Source organism: Hetaerina americana, unplaced genomic scaffold (genome assembly GCF_022747635.1).
Source record: "Hetaerina americana unplaced genomic scaffold, ioHetAmer1.1.p SCAF_1, whole genome shotgun sequence".
NCBI classification, from domain to species: Eukaryota; Metazoa; Arthropoda; class Insecta; order Odonata; family Calopterygidae; genus Hetaerina; species Hetaerina americana.
In genome coordinates, this window is record NW_027286069.1 from 70,880,396 (window position 1) to 70,901,190 (window position 20,795).

Genomic DNA, 20,795 nt, shown 5'->3' on the forward strand with positions numbered 1-20,795 from the left:
TCGTGCTAATTTTGCTGTTTTTCTTGGTGCCGGTACAGTTTGGATAACACTCAGCCTGTCTTGATCACTTCCATCTATCGCCCAGAGATTGAAATTATTGACATAAATAAATGGAATATATGTGCCGAAAATGGCGCATGAAAATCATTTTAATTAGTTTAAACAGAATATTTTACGAATAACCTTGTAATTGGCCTATTTCTTCTTTGCCCGAAATTTCAATTTCTTCTCAAATGTTTTTAGATGCGATTTACTTACGGCGTTTGTTTGTGTCGCAGTAAATGACTTCGCTGTGACTTCCAAAACTTTCTGTTTCTCTTTAATGGATACTCCATCAGTTTCTTTTTTCTATGATACCTTGTAAGATCCACCAGCATGGACATTTCAGCTTCAGAAAAGTTTTGTGATCGCTTAGAAGACATTTTGAAACCTCGCGGTCGTCAAGCAATATTTCAATAAACATCATGTGGCCACGTGACACCGACCGCCATTTGAAAATTTTCTTTAAATCATATGTTGCCTTCTTACGATATTTACTTTTCTATTAATATTTCACTCGATCAAAATTATCATTCAAAAATTTGTTAAAATATGAAAACATTTGACATTATGCAAAAATATTTGTAAGTACACATAAAATTGAGGATTGGTTGATTTCAAAGCCCTTTTATTCTTTAATTGAATATTTTGAACTGGACTTCTCAAGAAGGAAATTGTAATACATATGTATCTCTTCACCGCGGTAATGAGTGTTTGCATTTATATGTTTTCTTTTGACGACATATATGGTGGTAAGTACTTCTGTTTGATGAAAAAAGGTTGATTAAGCACCAAATGGTCAAACAATTTACTGTCCCAGGAAAAATGTGAAAGTTATGGAATGAGACTTAACCATTAGAAAACTAAAGTAACGAGAATATCAAGAAGTAGGAAAGTTAAGTGAAAAATTAACGTATGAGGGCATAAACTGAAGTATGATGAATGGATCATGTATTGGACAATATTTTAAAGGAGGCGTACTTTTGAGTACATTAGGAGAACAATTTCATTTGTGAAAGAGGCGTTTGCAGGAAGGAAAAACAGGCACCGAATAAATACGTGAAAAAAAGATTAGGAAATATTTGGCTGTGGAGCTTAGCCCTTTGTTGATGTAACATCTGGTTTTTGAGGCAAGAGAATATGAATAAATTTGCGGCTTTTGAGATGAGATATGGATGTATTCAGGATTATTTTCCCCCTCTATAGCTTCAGACTATAGTGCTGGGGGTAACCTTCCTCATGAATATCACGTAGGGGGACATTCACTACAAGGAACTTGGCAGCTCCATCTGGCTACTGATTTCTTGCCAATTTTCTTGTCATCCCCAATTATTTCGTATGCCATTTTTGTAGTAGATGTGAAAATATCCTAAATTCCTGGAATTATTGGGTTGAGAAGAGAATTATGTCATTATGATGCTAAAATTGACATTTTTGATGGCTCTAATACTAATTTGAGAAAAATTCTGAAATTTTATGGTGTGCATGTGAGAGTGAAATGTCTGGATGATGTGTGATTTGTACTAGCTTTAATGTTTACTATTTTATTTTAGTCTTTCTGACATTCCAGTATGTACATGAGGGGATTATTTCTCAGTCTATTTTGCTTGTTTAGTTTTCAACTAAATGAGAAGTTAGGTGGAACTTTTTTAGTTCATAATGAGTGTTTTGTATGCTTTTTTATTTTTCATTTCACAATTTATGCTATTCTTTGAATGTTAAGATGTGTGTAATTTTGTGTCTTGCTTTTATTATAGCATGTATACTTGAAATAACTTTTTCATGTAAAATAATTAAACTATTATCATTAGTGAGTATTTCAATAATACCTTCTTTAGTGATCAAAGATATTTAACATTCTTTCTTATGAAAAACTTAAGATAAAGCAAGATATATGCTCTTATTGCTCTCAGAAAAAATAAGAATGCATTGGGATGGGTGCAGCCAAATTATTTAAATGCCTCAAAGTAGATTCAAAAATGATGGCCTAGGGTTTACATTACTACTAATTTTAAAATTAATCACTTGACCAAAGGCTGTTGAGCCAACTTTCCAGTATATCAATTGTGAGTAGTGGATGAGCTGATTCAGCCATTCCATTTGCATATGAGTGATCTGATCAGGGTATGTCTCTCTGCAATCCACTTCATATCCTCTGCTCGATTTTTAGCATTGTGCAGGATACATACTAGAACTTCTCACCCTCACAGTGCCTCAGTTTGTATAGGTTTCATTTTCTCGGACGATCACAAACTTGAGTTTTCTGTTTTTTAAATTTATTTATGAGTCATCTGATATGAAAAATTTAAGGTTTTAAGTTTATATAGTTTTTTACTTTGTAATGTAATTACGTGATCCTAATTGGAAATGAAATGACATTTTTATTTCTTATTTCACTTAGAAACCTTCAAAGTCAAAGCAACATGAATTTTTATCTCCTTAGTGGGAATGAAATCCATTTTTCATTTCAGAATCAAGTAATCATGCAAATTTTACTCACTTAGTAATTCAATGTGTAATAAGTGTTATAAAATAGGCTATCAGGTCATGTAGTGCGATTCAAGATTATAGGTCAGAGAATGAGGCTTGAGAATATCTATTGTTTCGGGCAACTGAAAAGCACTTTCTTTTGATGACTTTGAGTTCATCTCATCTGGCAACCCTGCAAAGGGTGTGAATAAGTGCCCTGTGTGTTCTGATGACACATCAGTCATATTGACTATTGTCAATGAAAATAGGAATTACCCTATCAGCGAGCAGCCAATGCTTCAAATTAAGTAGTGAGTGAAATAATTCTTTATTAAACCTTACTTAAGAAGACCTTCCACCATCTATAAAGACCCATCCTGAACCCCCTGCAGCCTCTTAAAGGAATGTTTGTGATATATGTAATGGTGAGAATAACAGTTCTGGAATTTGCTGATGGTCAATATGCCAGTATCTAATTTTTTACTATTGGCCATCCTTGAAGAGAAGTAAGAATTTGGAGGTAATATTGTTACAAGTACAATAATGATGTTTTGATGTCATAATTCCATTTTCATCTTAAAATATTGCAACAAAATACATTTGCCGAGTGGGTTGTTTTATTTGAAACCATGATACAAGGGATGTCAGATTCAAAGTAACATCATTTTTTTGGAAATGTAACCTGAATATCCCTTTAGCCAATGAAGATGGTGGAGGATGGGGTGCTAAATTGGGATTTTCATATCCCTAATTTGTTTTCTCAAGGCTAGTTGGTGCAATACCTGCTTATCATTTCCGGTGTTAGTTGATCCAATTATTTCTGAAAATGATGTCGCATAAGCCAGGTCAATAAAAGCATGAGAATATGAGAACTTGAAAAAAAATATGAGACAATTAATATGTCCTTTATGCATTATATGCATATGTTTTGTAGCTTATGTTTTGTAGCTTAAGTTTTGTAGCTCAATTATCAGTAGGGGTGATGGATGGTAGAATGTTCTTGTAACTATCATATGTACATCCAAAATATGTATCGTTAGGAATCAAATCAGTCAGGATATTCATAATTATATTAGTGAAATGGAATAGGAATATTCAATATGCCATTGCTCTGCCACAAAAACTTTGGAAGTTTCAAAAACTAATTTCTCGCTGAACATTGACTCATAAAAGCCACAATTCCTTCAACAGATACAATGTAAATGCTTAATGTGGCAGTTCATTCTTCACTTTCACTGATTAAAAGTATCATCCAAACTTGAAGTAGTCATGAATTAAAATTTTTCTGAGAATGTATTTGTTTTAACTCTTTCCTTTAATTCTACTATTACATGTAGTCAATTTCCTGCCAAGTTATGTTAAAGAAAGATTAAATTATTTAAACCTAATTATAAGCAAAAAGTTTCATTTGATATTAAGACAATATAGATTTCATTTCTGCATAGTCTTCTTGAATGTCATTGCAGTCAAGAATTTTCCTCATTGAAAATTGGTACCATGAAACTGCTTGCTTGGAAAAGTCCTTGAGAGAAGATTTCCCCAGCAAGGAATTTACATGTGCCAATTTATTACAGGAAGTTTCATTGGGTTATTCAACAGGGATTAACCTAGGTGGGAAAAGGACCTCCATGAAAACCCAACGGTTGCCTTGGGGTTGATTTTCTGTGAACACTGGCGGTTCAGCCTTTGGGAAACATGATGAAAGTCATTAATGACTCAGGAATAATCAAGATCTCAAGGGCACATAGATTTATTTATCAAAAGATTTATTTATGCGTCAGAGCCCAGTCCTAATTTCAGAAATAAAAACCTACTTCTTCAGTTGGAGTAGAGATTTTTTTAGCATGAGACTTTTAAAGGTAGAACTTCTGTGATGGGGACTGTCAGAGTTAAAAGTGTCAAATTGCAGCATATTGTAATGATCAGTACTTTTTCGAATAAGTACCCCATCAAGGTAAAAGGTGGCACATGTTAAGTATAGGCAGGAAGGATTACTTATTTCTTGCATAAATAATATACATTGAAAGCATAGAATGAAGGTAATACCATTTATTGAATTCAAATTGAAATGTTTTAATGTAAACTTAGTTGCCTTTTGAATTTTTCATCATTTACTCACTGATTGCAGTCCCTAATCCCTTACCTTTTCAATGACTTTCATCCTAAGTAGGGCTGACAGCAGAAAATGAAGGAAGAAAAAAGTTTTCACTCTCTAAAATCATCCAATATTGAAACTGCATCTTCTTCGAACATTAATACGTTCAACTCGTCAGAAAAAATGTACCCCATCAGTCTGTGCTTGTCATGATATCATTTGCAAATGAAATAACTTGAATGTGCACTCACTGATATGGCTACTTCATCCATTGATTGTGCATGGGAGAGTCCCAAAATGGCCTCTGGAAGGCCATAAAGACTTATCACCCTCATGCATCCATTGGACTACCCTCAGTATGAATAATCATAGTTAGTTCTAAAGAAAATGGATAATTTCTGCAGTAATTGCATAATTGGTATCATGAAAGCCCAGAGCATAGAGCATTAGCCAAAAAAATACATTTTTCTTTAGAATACTTGCAATGAAAATGAATAAAATGGCATTCATTTTCTGATTGGAATGGATTTCATTCATAATTATGTTTTTTAAATATATATATATATATATATATATATATATATATATATATATATATATATATATATATATATATATATATATATATATATATATATATATATATATATATATATATATATACACTCACTTATATAGAAACAGATATAAGGAAAAAGGATATCCTTTATGTGTGTTCCTATCCTTTTTCCTTATATCTGTTTCTATATAAATGAGTATTTATTCGCCGTTTGGTGGGATTTTGTGTTTGAATGTGTGTATATATATATATATACATATATATATATATATATACATATATATATATATATATATATATATATATATATATATACACTCATATATACAGAAACATATATAAGGAAAAGGGATAGGAACACGTATAAAGGACGAACACAATAGAGGTGGGGAAGGCGGAATCGAACGGATAACAAGAGTAAAAATATTTCCTCAACCGGGACTCGAACACCGGATCTTTCCACTTGCCGGGCGGATGCTCTTAACCACTTGAGCTATCGAGGATATGTAATTTACCCTGAGATCCGTGGGTCTTATATGTCGCCAAGCGCCCCGATTCTTTAGCCAAGAGATGGCGTCAGGGGGCTGTTTCACCCACCAAAGGAGAAATAGACAATACACAAGAGGAAAGGACAGTGGTTAGAATTCATACAACATCATACAGGAAAAGAACAGTGCGTTTCGTGGCACGCATAGCCAGAAGAAAGAGATGAGCCACATTGGCCAAATACACATTCTATATATATCTGTGTGTGTGTGTGTGTATATGTGTGTGTGTGTGTGTGTATGCACAGACACACACATGCACACAAATACACACACACATATATACATGTGCATATTAAGGGCTATACATTCACCAAAAGGTATATATTATTACATGTTCTCACTCAGAAATATTTGGTGGTTGGCTTTTAGAAAAGTCTCATTCTAAACATAAGTGTTGTCCTACCCTTTTTTTACATTTTAAGCTGGTCTTGTTATTAATCATTTATAAAATAGGTGACCTTTAGGACAGCTCTAATGGTGAACTGTGGACTTATTAGTTTATGATGAGCTTATGGAAATGCTTTGAATGAGGGTATGGTTTCTAAAATGTGTTAGCTTAATTAATAGGAGATCACTCTTGACATGATGCCGCTGCACACTTAAGAAATGAAGCACAATGGATTTCTATTTATGCATCTGTCTATATTTTGAATGCCTTATGTGTTAACCACTATTAACCATTGAATATTAATATAAACAGAATGTAAGGTATGTATAGCACAGATATATGTGTTTTTATTAAAAATTAATGTACAAATTGGTTCAACTTCTTACTTACAAGTGTAAAACATAAGTTGTCAAAAAGAAGCCAATTCAAAATTATTGCAAATTTAATGTTTGCTCTGCTAAATGTATGTCACCCACACAAAAAAAAATTTGGATAGATATTTGGTAATATAAATAAATGAAAATATGTAAGCAGAAAAATAACATTTGAGTAAATATTTACTAGATAAATATATCAAAGTTTAAAGTAAAATTCTTATGTGATAGAGATCAGTGCCTGTGGTCAAATAATTCATATTTTAAAATATGCCTATGCAAACAGCTTTCCCAAATAATACCAATAATGTGTTCTCTTTTTGCAATCCAGGTGACATGCCAATGTACCATGATGTTGAGGGAAAAGGTTAGTACACATTTTGGCTACTCGTGAGGATTTTTTATTTCCAATTAAAATAATAGTATATATGTATGTATGTCTGTATTATCGTATGGAATTCTTTCATAGACTATAATTGGCATATTCTTTCACCACCATTATTTAATTGCAGATTCAGTATTAATCAAGACACTATCAGAACTCATCAGTTCCATTAAGAAACTCAAAGATGAAATAGAGATCCAGGTAAGATGAGCTGATAAAATTATGCTTAAAACTAATTTAATCATTTTAAATACACTTGAACAAAACTTATAGTAAAATAATCCGCTTATGAAAATATAAACACTTTTGAGCTTTTAGCTAGAGTAACTAAAACTCCATCTCATTACAGCACCAAGAAACTAGAGGCCTTCGTGAAATGCTTGCTCAGTGTGAAATGTGTAAAGGTAACAACATTAATACATTTTTAATGAAAATAATTCAGGAAAAGTAAGAAAATTAAATTTTTGGTAATTAATAATAAATATTACAGGAAGTAGAAAAATCACCTGCCAATCGGTTCCCCCTCCATGCTTTCCTGGAGTTCAATGTGGAGAAACAGCAAATGGTGTGCGGTGCGGTCCTTGTCCTAGGGGATACGTAGGGGATGGCCGAACATGTACAGAGGGCATCACTTGCCAGGATAGACCTTGTTACCCTGGTGAGTTGATAATGAGAAATTTAAATAAAATATACACATGAATGTATAATAAAATAACCCAAGTATATATGCCCATATTAAAAGAGTTTGCCATTTTCCACAGACTTCTGTGGAAAATTACAAACTCCTTTCAAATGTATAACACACTATTCCACAAAGTTAAGCCTGAAATCATAAAGTATATACATAAGTATAAAATTGAAAAACGTAAAATTGGGATAAACTAATGGGAAAAATTGCTTGGGTCAATAAGTTTGCATATTGCTGATTGTATGTGTATAAAATCAGATTACTTAATGCAGCCAGGAGAAATTCCTGGAAATTATTCATGCTTGAAGACATACTGCCATATGACCATTTTTAAACACTTAATATAAAAGTCTGTGTGTTTACATTCTACCAATGTCCAAATAAATATGAACTGCTTCATGCTAAACAGTGATGAGCTTGGTCATAGCACAAGTGGTATTAATGATATACATTACAAATGTGTAAGAATTCAAGCTTTAAAAGGTGCACTCAAAGATATGGGCATTAAATTATTTACTTATTATCTACTAATTATTTAATTTCATTTGATAATTCATTGAAAGAAATTCAAAGTGTAAGCAGTTTTAAAATAAAACTTGGGGAATACCTACAAAAGGAATGTGCTATTGTGTGAAAGAACACTTAAATGCTCACTGGTATACCATGTTGTAAATTTTTAGTTATTGTAATTTGTACATATTTCTATGTAGCTTGTTATTTATCATATATTGATGTGCCTATTGTTATGTGCAATCAGCCTCTTGCTCTATTGTATACTGATCACGTGGTGAGAATAAATAAAAATAATGACATAGTAGATTAGTTCATAGAGAAATTAGCTGCTGACTGAAGGGCTTGGTTTTGCATCTAGATGATGCATCTGGACACCCTCAGCTTCATCCAAAGAGTGAAATTATTTGGGTAACAGGTCTTAACAGGAAATTGTAGTGTATGGAACTACACTCATGGGTATAATTTCAAATGCCACAGGGCTTTGCTCAAGATGAGCTTCACCCTAATCAATAAAAGTAAACTTTAGATTGATTAGTTATCCAGTCTGTTAAAATAAATGTTTTAATAATAATCTAAATGTGATCAGAGGATATTTTAAAGATACATTTCCACATTATGTCTAACCATAAATTACTATTATAAATAAATAATGGCTTAAGAGTATGTATATATAAGTAGGTGCTTAAAAAGATTGTCGTTACTTTCCCAATTTTCATCAAGGTGTCCGTTGTGCTGACACAGTGCAAGGATTTCAATGTGGCCCATGCCCAAGTGGACATGTAGGAGATGGCCAACGCTGCCAACCTCGCAGTGGTTGTGAATCAAACCCTTGTTACCCAGGTATGTAAAATAGTATTTAAAGTGACTGCACGAACCACTAAAAGAGAAATTCTAAGAAAGTCACATTTAAATGGCCTAGAATTTTATCCTAAAACCTTACTCTAGCCTAAAATTTTACTACCTAAGAAAAATCTTTCACATATCTTGAATAAGATTCACATTCTCTGATATTTCTTTCATTTCAGCTACAGGATTGAGTTTTTTAGTGTAAAAACAGTTAAGGATCCAATTTTTTATCAGATTAGAGTTTCTTATTAGCTTATTCATACGTAGCAAGTTAATGTGACATTATAAGTGGTTAAATGATGAACTTTCAAAAGACTTTAATGCTCATTTAAATTAACTAATGTCTCAAGTAAGAGAGTACTCCAGCTCATCCAATATCAGATTCAGGGAAAAGTTTATGAAGTTACAGTTTTCTTTACTTGCTTTGGTTATATTAACTTTTTTACCCTGGTTGCATTAGACAGTATAATCCATAGTCAATGTGTGAGGTGCACACCTAACTTCTTGGCAAATGCTCGAGTATGATAATGAAATTTTCAGTTTGCATCATATAAAATCATAAATTAGTATATATTTTGGAAAGTAATGGAATGCTTTTAGAATTCCATATAAAATGGTGATGTTGAAAGTATAGTCATCTGTGTCACTCCAGACTAGGCCAAGATATTCATTCCCCAAATTAATGTTGAAAGTCAGCAGATCTTGGCTATATATGTGGGTGAGACTTTGGAGATTGGGATCCTGGGAACTGTCTCACCCCCCATGCCTATGCCACTGTTTTGAATCAAGTACATACCGGAATATAACCAAGATGTGCTCATATAATATTACTTTCACAATATAAGTAATGGATTAAGAAGATTAGGAAAGGAAGATTACAGAAGGCTATTTTTCTCTTCCAGGAGTACAGTGTAAAAATGTTGACCGATCACCATACTTCAGGTGTGGAGCTTGTCCTGCAGGCTACACAGGGGATGGGCAGTACTGCCAAGATTTAAATGAGGTAAGATTCTTCTAATAATAATGTGGTGGTCTCATTGATTGAAGTCTGTATTTGGATTATAGATCCCTGTTATATACACCGTTATGCAGCATGGTAGCATAGTAATTAGTGCATTGGTCAACTGACCTAAGGGCCCCAGGTTCATATTCTAAGTGATGCCTTTGAAAAACCCAATCTAAAACCCATGTGGTACAATTTGTGGGTTGCTTGAACTCTGAGGGAAAAAAATGACATTAAAGGGAAAGGAATTGACCCCTTTACCAAGAGCATATCATTTTATACAGATTTAGGCTATTTGGTTGTTCTCACAGCATTATCTCCTGAACGAGATAGCAACAAAAGTATCTGACACCAGCAGGGTGAACATGAAAGGTGAAGGATGTCACTTAAAAGCCAGCCTTGAATGGTCATCCTCAAAGCTGCAACTAGGATGCCCTATGAAGTTTTATACATTTACAGTTAAATCTACAGTTAAACTTATTGCAGTAGTTTTCAATTTTTCTATGGTAAAATCAGATTTACCGCAGTCATTTTCTATTTTCCACTGTAAAACATGAGTTTCAGTGGTAATTTTTCCCATTTCCCATGATAAATAAATTTAAAATTACTGCAGGGATCGGGATTGTGCAATGGCTAATGTACTGGCTTCCCAACCTGAAGGTCTGGGTTCGAATCCCGGTGACGACAGATATTTTTCAGTGGTGTCCCATTCCCTACTTGAGGTGCTTTGTGGAGGGTACTTTGAGTGAGTATGCTGTCCATCAGATGGAACATTGTGCTGAGGACCCTTTGGCGCCTTTTGTTAAGAGGAGGCTAATGCCAATGACTGGTTTCTCTCCACCCTTCATCCTTTCCTGTCCAACCCTAATGGTGCAAATGACCTCAGCTGTCGATCGCCTCCCCTAAAAACTACTAGTACTTCAAATTACTGCACAGTTAAAATTCATGGTAGGAATTTTTCCCCCAGGAAAACAAATTTAACTTTGAATTGCTCTTTAAATACTGTGGGAAACTTTTATCGGAGTGATTTCTCAAGTAATCTATTTTTTATTATGTCTATTAGCCCCATCAAACCATTTCAAATTCAACACATTTTATATTAATATGTAAAATAATAATTTGATCACATTATAAAATTTTTTCCCATTTTTGTAGTGTGAATTGGTTCAACCATGTGATCCTCGAGTGTCCTGCCATAACCTCTCTCCTGGTTTTCGATGTGATCCATGCCCTGCAGGGTTTACAGGAAGTCCAGGTATTCAGGGAATTGGTGTAGAGGTGGCAAGGCAACTAAGGCAGCAATGCTGGGATATTGATGAGTGTGCTGATGGAAGAAATGGAGGATGTGTTCCGAATTCGGATTGCACAAACACTGAGGTAATATATGGACATTTTTTATTTCATAATTCATTGTTGGCAAAATTTTACATCTGCATGTTCTAAGAGGTATTACTAGTATGTGTGTACCTACATTAATATTTATGAGAATAACAATGTTTTTTTACATAAATGGGGATAATTTTGTTTTCATGGACCATTTTGTTTTCACAGACATGAATATTAAGTAAGAGAACGTGTTTTTTACTTTTCACAGTAATACCAACATTTATTTAATATTGTAGAGTTATTAACATGAATAATAAGTAGTTCCTTCCAAACAAACCTAGAATTGATGCAAGAATGTAATTGTAATTGAAAAAATTATTACCAGACAAGTAAAAAAGATTCTTTTTAAAATACTTCAAGGGATCCTTTGTTTGTGGGAGATGCCATCGAGGATATCATGGAAACCAAACAGTAGGATGCCATAACATACCTGGTCACTGCTCAGATGGAACTGAATGTGACCTTAATGCAGAATGTATTCACCAGCAAGGATATCAAAATTATATCTGCAGGGTAAGTAGCTATTATTGAATCCTTTCTCTTATTTAAATAATGATTTTCTACCTCCCTCCATATTGCAGCATGGTTTTTAACTCATATTTAGGTAGGTAGGTACCATTAAAACAAGCAAATATTTTGTATGTGGCAACATAAGTCCCTTGCATTTAATCTTTTTCACCGATGATCTTTTGTGGTATACATATTTCAAATATTATTGAAGGCCATTAGCTTGTTGTCATAAGCGTGATCTAGCTTGCCACGTACTGGAAAATTCCCTTAGTATATCTCATAAAATAGTATTGTAATTACATTAGGGCTACAGAGGTATGATTTACCATCATATAAGCAATTTAATGATTCCCTTGATTTGTTCTTAGAGCCACATACGAGGACATTTTGTTATTTCTTGGTGGTCAAAATTATAGTTGCAATCAGTCATTGAATATTTCTTTAAAAATGTGGTTGCTTTAATTTCATGGTAACCTTACAACACACAAATTTTGAATTTTGAACTTGCGATTTTATTAATGACAGAAACTTTGATTTTACTATGCTCTATGAAATTGGTTAGATCAAGTTATATAGAATACCTGATTCCAAAATGATATTCTGTTGGCTCTTAAAAGTGTCATCTCCCCTCTAATGCTTTCTCACAAAAATTTTCCTCAACATATTAGTGAGAGTGATGTAGCATGCATGGAGGGGTATTATCTCATGATTCAATTTGGACACCTCATGTGTAGAAAAACCTAGTGTGAACTTGTTGGTGAATGTTTCTTAGCTTCAAATCCCAGCACAGACCTGACTTCTGTAATGTGGTGAAGTATTTTAGTCTTATTTTAAGTTCAAGACACAAATAATCTTGGCCATGGTCTAAATTTAGTTTCACCACTTTACCTTTCATTACCCAGGAGTGGGACTTGATAATAAATGAATTTATCAAATTAACTTTGAATGTGTCAACAGGGAATCTGTGTTAATTTTTTTTAAGTGGCCAACTACTTAATAAAAATACATTTCATGATCTGTATATACTCATCAAAGAGTGAAAATTCTATGAGAGACAATCAGGCTCAAATGTAATTGATGCATTAGAAAGCCTCTGTAGAAACTTACTGCATATATGGGCTTATTTTCCTAAATGTGATGGATTTTTCAGTGGTTTTCTGGTACCAATTTCATTTTAATGGGGCATGGATGCAGTTGTGTTGGATTTGAACTGTGGACTTTTTGGCAACTTACATTAACACTAGTGACTCATTTCAAGGTTTATTTCACCCTTTGTAATAGTCTTACATATTTCAATGTCCAAATGGCCTTCCTTTACAATGTTACCTAAATTGCTTCATTGGATACTCTCTTTCCGCAGTAACTTCGGCTGTAATCAATTTCTTTTAATTCAGTTATATTGATGGCATAAATTTTTTTTGTGTTTATCAAGGTTTTTACTCTGCCTATCATAGTGGCAGGGGAGCCAAAGCTTTTACATGCAGAAATAATTCACCAAGTTTCAACTTCACGGAGTGGTTAACTCTTAATTCTTGAGAAACATCCATCAGCAGAATGAAGTTTATGCTCACTGCTAATATTGAAGTTATGTTTATCTTTAAAAATCATAGGAAAATGATGCTGATTGTTTTACAGTTGTTTAGCCTCCGCTTTAGCTTCCTTTTTTATGCTATTGAATAGGCCAACTATATTCCCATATTAATGAATGCTATGTTTTTGTTCAAGTGTCGAGTTGGTTGGGCAGGAAATGGAAACATCTGTGGTCCTGATGGTGACTTAGATCGTTGGCCTGACTATGACCTGGGATGTCCCGAGGAACGCTGTAGGAAGGTAAATGCATTTATTTAGGTGACATCATATTAATAAGGTACAATATTTGTATCCATTCAAGCTGTCAATAGTAGAGTTTTTTCATTTCCTTCAGTTACTTTGATTTAATTAATCCTGTATTCACCCATTATTTATGAAATGCATCAGTTACTTCCATGGTGTTTCAGAGAGCCTTTTTCTACCTGCAAGATTTACCATCCCTCTGGCCCTTAATAGTGGGTCATATCATCCTACATGTTTGCCAAAATACAATTTTCTTCTGGATTGCATGATAGTTCACATATATGGATTCTATAGAATTTCTTATATTCATCGGTCAACATCTTATGTTAATAGGAATAATTAGTTTTCTTCACCACTCTACCATGACAATAACCCAGCTACATAATAGCAGCTGTTTGCCTCTTCTTGTCTAACCATAGAGATCATCTAATGACCATATGCAAAACTGTTGAACAGAATAACAATTAAAACTCAATAACCATCATGATACACTTAAACATGATATTTATTGAATAGTTGTGGTGATGGCAGCATGTTGAAGGTGGTCTCCACATGATTACATACCATCCTTCATACATATCATAACATAATTACCTGTCGAAAAATTGATGAGGTGCATGGGATGTTCAAAGAGATACCAATTGTATTGCGAGGGAAATGATGCCCTGACAGATAAATCCAGTTTTTCCACTACTACACAATTCTCATTACATCCGGACTCCATTAGCACCTGACATGATCAGGCACCTCCAGAATGTATTAAGTCTTTGGAATCCCTTGAGGAAATACATAGAGTTCATGCTAAGGTTGTATGCATATAATGCACATAATAATACTTCATTTAATCTGTGCTTTCACACATTTCATAAAATGCCTCCTTATTAATCTAAACTGTTAAGCTATAGCAAACATAATTTCACATATGCATGAGGAACTGCAAGAGAAATGTTTTTTGTGTATTTGACCAGTTCTTACTCCCAGGACTTAATGACCTGGACTTACATAAATCTTCATGGCCTGAAATCTTTCTTAGCCAGAAAGTTTAAAATTTCTCCAGTCCCAATTTATTTGCATTATGACTTGTCTTCCAATGCCATGGTGTTGGAACACTATTTTCAACTGTTCCCTACTTTCAGTAAGTGAACATTGCATGATTGAAAATCAATGGATTAAAATACCGTTTGGTTTCAAATAAATCAGATTATTACAAGGAAAATAATTATTTTTTCCATTTTCTACAAATTTTTAATGAAAAAATTAATTTATAGAATTAAAGATCCACTTGTTAGTTATCAAGATTTGCTTTACAATGAATGTACCTTGGGATGTGAGGAAAGAAAAGGTACCAGGGGAATTTATAAGGGTCTTCTATCATATTTGCCAAAACCTGTGGGAAAGAGAGAGAGATAGGCCCCATCACCTTCCTTCCTCACAGAGACATTGGAAAATGATCAGGCTACCTCAGTTGAAGGGTTGAAATTAACTTTTGACCTAATAAACTTCTAACTTGACAATCTCTTTCTTCACAGGATAACTGTCCCATGATACCTAACTCAGGACAAGAAGATGCAGATGGAGATGGAATTGGTGATGCATGTGATGATGATGCTGACAATGATGGTATTCCCAACCATCCTGTAAGTACCTATGCATAAATGATAACCTACATTACATTTATGATAAGTTATGAGGTGATCCAGCATAATCAAAAAAACTCAAATTTTGAGTACATTAGCTTTTTAAAGTCTTATCCAATTGCTGTTATAATTTTTTAACCTATTACTCAAGATGATGTGTTCAAATAGCACCATTATAAATAAGTGAGCACTTATTTATTTCCACCTCAAGGTCAGGGGGGGGATAAAATATAGGTCCCTACTCCATGTAGCTTTTATAAGAGCCCAAAATGAATTGCAACTATTGTGCCTTTAAGTGAAATCGGCATGGTCTTTGGTGCACTTGTGCAAGTTTAATTGGCTTTGAAGAGAAATATATAAAATGGTTTGTATGGTTATCAATATGCTAATAAAATACACATCAGAGAAAAGAGATAGGGAAGCACATAAGGCACACTAAAACAATGCAAAAAGTTATGTGGACTTTTTCAATGAATCAAATTTTGTTTCACTTTTGCAATCTATTTATTTGATTTATTATAAATTGAGGCTGGCAAATAAACATGTGGGATAAAGTGTCATGGATGACAAATAATTGGAGGAAGGAGTGAAAAGTGTAGATGTTAACTTTGACAAATGTAACTGTTTCACCCCATTTAGTGGATGGAATATAGGTAAATATGATCATTTGCAACTGGATCCAATGTCTAACTATGAAAAAATCATATTTAAAATGATTCAGTCCTGGAGTAATAGCATATTTAAAGTTAGTACCAATGGTGATTGTTGCAGAGAAAGACCTTTATGGCAAAACTGAAATTGATCTTTTGATAAATTAGTTTCTTTAAAATGAAATCTTCATGCAAAGTATTAAAAAAGTACCTCTTCATGCCAAAGAAGCAAGTTCACTACTCCTGATGAGGTGATACCAGAGTTTCTCATATGAATTGATGTGTCACTGGAAAATCTAGTAGGTAAGTTAAGTATAAGCATGTTGATTAATTGGAATCCTGTAAGATTTCTCAAAGTACATTTTATTTTTCAAATTTGAATGTAACTTGAACAGTTTCTTGTGGAGGGTGTACGAGTGCGTTCTTCAGTGCCTAGGCCATCTGTGGAGACGTAACCATCCATCCCATACTTTTTTATGTAAATGGCACCAGAATTTCACTGCTAGTGACTATGACACTCAAATTTTCTTCATACTTCTATGGAACATTCTAAACTTTCAAGAAGTGGTAGTTCTCTTGGTTTAATATTTAATTCATCGTTGAGATATTTTTGAATAATTCAACCTAACCATGAAAAAACACATGGATTGCATTTGGTGAAATATTACACTATCAGTATCAATAGTGAAAGCGTTGATATCTCCAAGTGAAAAAGTCAAGATACCATCTTCAGAAGCAGTATGTTTGATACATGATATGACAATATATCAACTGCCTAAAAACATCATACAATATTAGTACATTCTCATTGCAATAAATTTAAACTTGGCTCTTCTGTAGTATGTACCTTAGCGTGGAATTTCCCAAGTCCATTCCTGAAAATTTTTGTGACAATGGGGGGCACTCTTTGCTCTCGTAGGACAACTGCCCACTGGTGTCAAATCCAGATCAAAAGGATACTGATGAGGATGGAGGAGACAAGCAAGGGGATGCATGTGACAACTGCCCAAAAGTTGCAAACAGTAAGCAAGAAGATCAAGACCGAGATGGTATTGGTGATGCTTGCGATCCTGATATTGACAATGATGGTATGTAAGATGTTCTGCTAAGGTTAAAGAGGTGATGACTTCTGTAATTGATGCTGTAGAGATAACCCATGAGATTATTTACATGAAAAATGGCTTTAAAGAACATTCTAGATATGTGAATGAACACTTCCACAAACAGACCTTGGCCCTAAAAAATAGCCATGTTTAAATATTCATGTGTACAAATATGTACAAATAATGTAGGTATTAAATATTTTTAGAACAATATCTCAGTTGAAAGAACCATAAAATGAAAGCGTGAAAGAGCCTATTAGGAATCTACAGTGGCAATCAATAGGCACCATATTAATCACATTTCACAAGCATGTATACTTGTACATGGAAATCATTTTGCTTGTTCTGAGTAGTTTCTTTCATAAATACCACCTACTTCCTAAGGGAGTTCAATTATATTAACTTTGAGAAATTGCATTGTAGTTCTTTTCATGTGTACTGTTATAATTATTTGTTTTAATTAAACATATATAATATTATTGCTATTAATTAGTACACTTTTATTAAATGATAAATGAATGTTATAATTCTTACTTCAACATATTCTTCAGTTTGGTAACAGCTTTGTAAACATTTGTAATTAATGGCAAAACAGATGTACCAATTTCTGTAATAAGTAATTATCTTATATTGATATTGTTCTGCAAAAACCATTTTATGAATTAGAATTTTTAGGTTTTAGACATTCACAAAAATAGGTTAATATTCAGATATAGGCATGAATTTTTATTCCCCATTTTTTGACATCTGTTTTCTAATACTTGTCCGTGACCAAAGATTTTTATGAATTTTGCATTTTAAATTCATTATGCCTATTATTTTAAGCCTTATGTGAATAAATGGACTATTATTTTTTTTAGGAATACCAAATGAGTCAGACAATTGTCCGAAAAAAGCTAACCCTGATCAACAAGACAAAGACAGAGATGGATTGGGAGATGTTTGCGATAACTGTCCTAATACTCCAAATCCTTACCAGGAAGACTCAGACAAGGATCTAATTGGTGATGCTTGTGACAGCAATGTTGATAGAGACAGGTATGGCTAAAAGATAAAAGTGTGTTGATGTTTTTATTTAACAGTTTTCAGAGTATTTCATACCTTGCCTGTAAATACTTATTCAGGTAATGATACACAAAATGAAAATAATATTTTTTGACCATTCAAATAAGGTTACAGTCATTTTTTGAGTGTGTATGTTGGGTTGATGGACAGCCATAATTTTTCTAATCAATCAATCCAATTCATAAGGATGCATAATTACTCAAATTAAATATTATGATAATGTTGCATAAATACTGCTGGTGTTAGTCAATTCACATGTATGACCAGTGAGGTGGAGATTTGTACAATCCAATACCACCACTTATATAAACTGACACTCATGCAAATTAACCTCAACAGAAGCCTCTTCTCTTGGAGGAGAAATATCAGGTTTATCTGAAAAAGTAATGTGGGAAAAATTATACCTGCATTATCTGGTTTATTACAATTTATCCTTAGGGACGGCATTCAAGACAATATTGATAACTGTCCCAAGACCCCTAACAGTGATCAGTTGGATACAGATAAAGATGGACTTGGTGATGCCTGTGATTTAGATATAGATGGTGATGGTATCCCTAACGAGAAGGACAACTGCCGCCTTGCATATAATCCTAATCAAGAGGATGTAGACCGTAAGTGATGAATGCACACCTTAAACATTGATATATATATATATATATATATATATATATATATATATATATATATATATATATATATATATATATATAAACACATACATACATACACACACACACACATTTAGTAAACAACTATTTTAACACCAGAAAATAAATTCTTGCAGGAAATCATGTTGGTGATATCTGTCAAGATGACACTGATGTTGACAAAGTTCCTGATTACATGGACAATTGTCCAAACAATTCTCTCATTCATAGGACTGACTTCAGGTACTGATATTTAAGTGATTTATAGTGCCTATTAATTTACATAAAGTAAAATATATCATTTTCTTGTTATGAAATTGGAAATAATTTATTTCAGGACGTACCAGACAGTAGTATTGGACCCAGAAGGTGATTCTCAAATAGATCCTAACTGGGTAATTTTTAATGAAGGAGCGCAGATTTTACAAACACAAAATAGTGATCCTGGCTTAGCTGTTGGTAAGTGAAAATCAAACCAAATGAAAACATACATTAGAAAAACTTGCCGAAATGAATGTCTTAATAATGCATATTTTACATGCATAAAATATTGCCATTCACGTGACCACTATTTCTTTCAATGTACTCAAATTAAATTTACAGGTTATGACTCATTTGGGGGAGTGGATTTTGAAGGAACATTCTTTGTAGAAAGTGAATTGGATGATGATTATGTTGGATTCATATTCAGGTGAATATAAATGTATAGAAATTACTCCTAAATGTAAAGGATCTTTCCATGTGATAAAGTTCTGTGGATTACCAAAGCCAAAATACTTGAGTAAACCTATAAAATTGGGCATCTGTAAAATATTAATTTAGTATAATGTGAATAAAAAACTTAAAATAGGTAATCTTATACTTGTCTTCCATTGAGCTATTAAATTATTATTCACATCACATGATTAAGGATAAATAATCTTTTTTAGAATTTATTTAAAATTCATTTTAAAATTAGCGGATGACTCCGTTAAAAGTTACTGTTGCGGCATCTCCCGCAGTTTCTTTGGAATAAATAATCTTGTTAATTTAATGTGTGTGTGTATATATATATATAAGCTCCACCCAAGCTGAAGTGATTTTTTCGGGTACCAGGTCTTCCTGGGGAACCATAACCGGCACAGGGAAAGGAACTGGCCCCCCTACCCTGATGTGTGAATTTTCACATGCCGTATAGGGCTTAGTACTGGGTGATCTCTACCATCACCTACTAAACCGACCTTCGGGTTGATTACCGTGTTTATGGTTTTATATATATATATATATATATATATATATATATATATATATATATATATATATATATATATATATAGATATAATATATGAATACAGTCATTTGGTTCCGTTTCTTGGAGATTTTCTTTTTTATATTAATATGGGAATTCCAAAAATGTTTTGGTGCACATTGATTGGAGTGTGCTTACAATGACGTTTAATGAAGTGTGTTTTTATTATAGCTATCAGGATAACCAAAAGTTTTATACTGTTATGTGGAAAAAAGAACCGCAGACTTATTGGCAAGCAACACCATTCAGAGCAGTTGCTGAACCTGGTATACAGTTAAAACTGGTTAAGTCCTCCACTGGTCCTGGACAAATGCTTCGCAATGCCCTGTGGCACACTGGAGACACAGAAGAACAGGTATTTAAGTTAGGCTCCTTTAAACTATGAACTGGTTAAGGATATCTGTTACCAATGAGGGAATTGTGTGGATCAGCACATTTTAGCCTAATAGTCTAAATAATTGATGAATATTATACTTCAGAAGATATCTAATAGGATGTTAGGGGTGGGTGGGTGGGGAGAATGATCATCATGGATGCTGAATTGTGTATGCTCTGTTGCACATTATTTTTGGTGCAAAGGTTAATTCATATTTACAATCTGATGGCAATGGTAAAAGCTCCTTTAATTGCCGAGGGCATACCAAACAATGGCTCTGCCACATACTTACTTATCTTTTTGGACTCTCTACTGTTAGTGAGGCACAAGAGTTAATTCAAATCAATAACTCATGTTTACATTTCAAAAGTGGAGTAACAATAAAGTTA

General features: G+C 33.4%; 1 protein-coding gene across 1 annotated transcript in view; it reads left to right on the top strand.

Moving 5' to 3' along the window:
- Positions 1–20,795, top strand: part of Tsp (Thrombospondin) — a 208,796-nt gene that overhangs the window by 184,859 nt on the left and 3,142 nt on the right. The window contains exons 5-21 of the mRNA XM_071591250.1: positions 6,804–6,839; positions 6,985–7,058; positions 7,207–7,261; positions 7,348–7,515; positions 8,779–8,898; positions 9,807–9,907; positions 11,063–11,284; positions 11,654–11,806; positions 13,529–13,633; positions 15,166–15,273; positions 16,843–17,011; positions 17,887–18,064; positions 18,530–18,705; positions 18,879–18,984; positions 19,079–19,200; positions 19,345–19,432; positions 20,202–20,385. Coding sequence (XP_071447351.1) covers positions 6,804–6,839; positions 6,985–7,058; positions 7,207–7,261; positions 7,348–7,515; positions 8,779–8,898; positions 9,807–9,907; positions 11,063–11,284; positions 11,654–11,806; positions 13,529–13,633; positions 15,166–15,273; positions 16,843–17,011; positions 17,887–18,064; positions 18,530–18,705; positions 18,879–18,984; positions 19,079–19,200; positions 19,345–19,432; positions 20,202–20,385 — 2,165 coding nt within the window. The remainder of the gene's footprint in view (positions 1–6,803; positions 6,840–6,984; positions 7,059–7,206; positions 7,262–7,347; positions 7,516–8,778; positions 8,899–9,806; positions 9,908–11,062; positions 11,285–11,653; positions 11,807–13,528; positions 13,634–15,165; positions 15,274–16,842; positions 17,012–17,886; positions 18,065–18,529; positions 18,706–18,878; positions 18,985–19,078; positions 19,201–19,344; positions 19,433–20,201; positions 20,386–20,795) is intronic.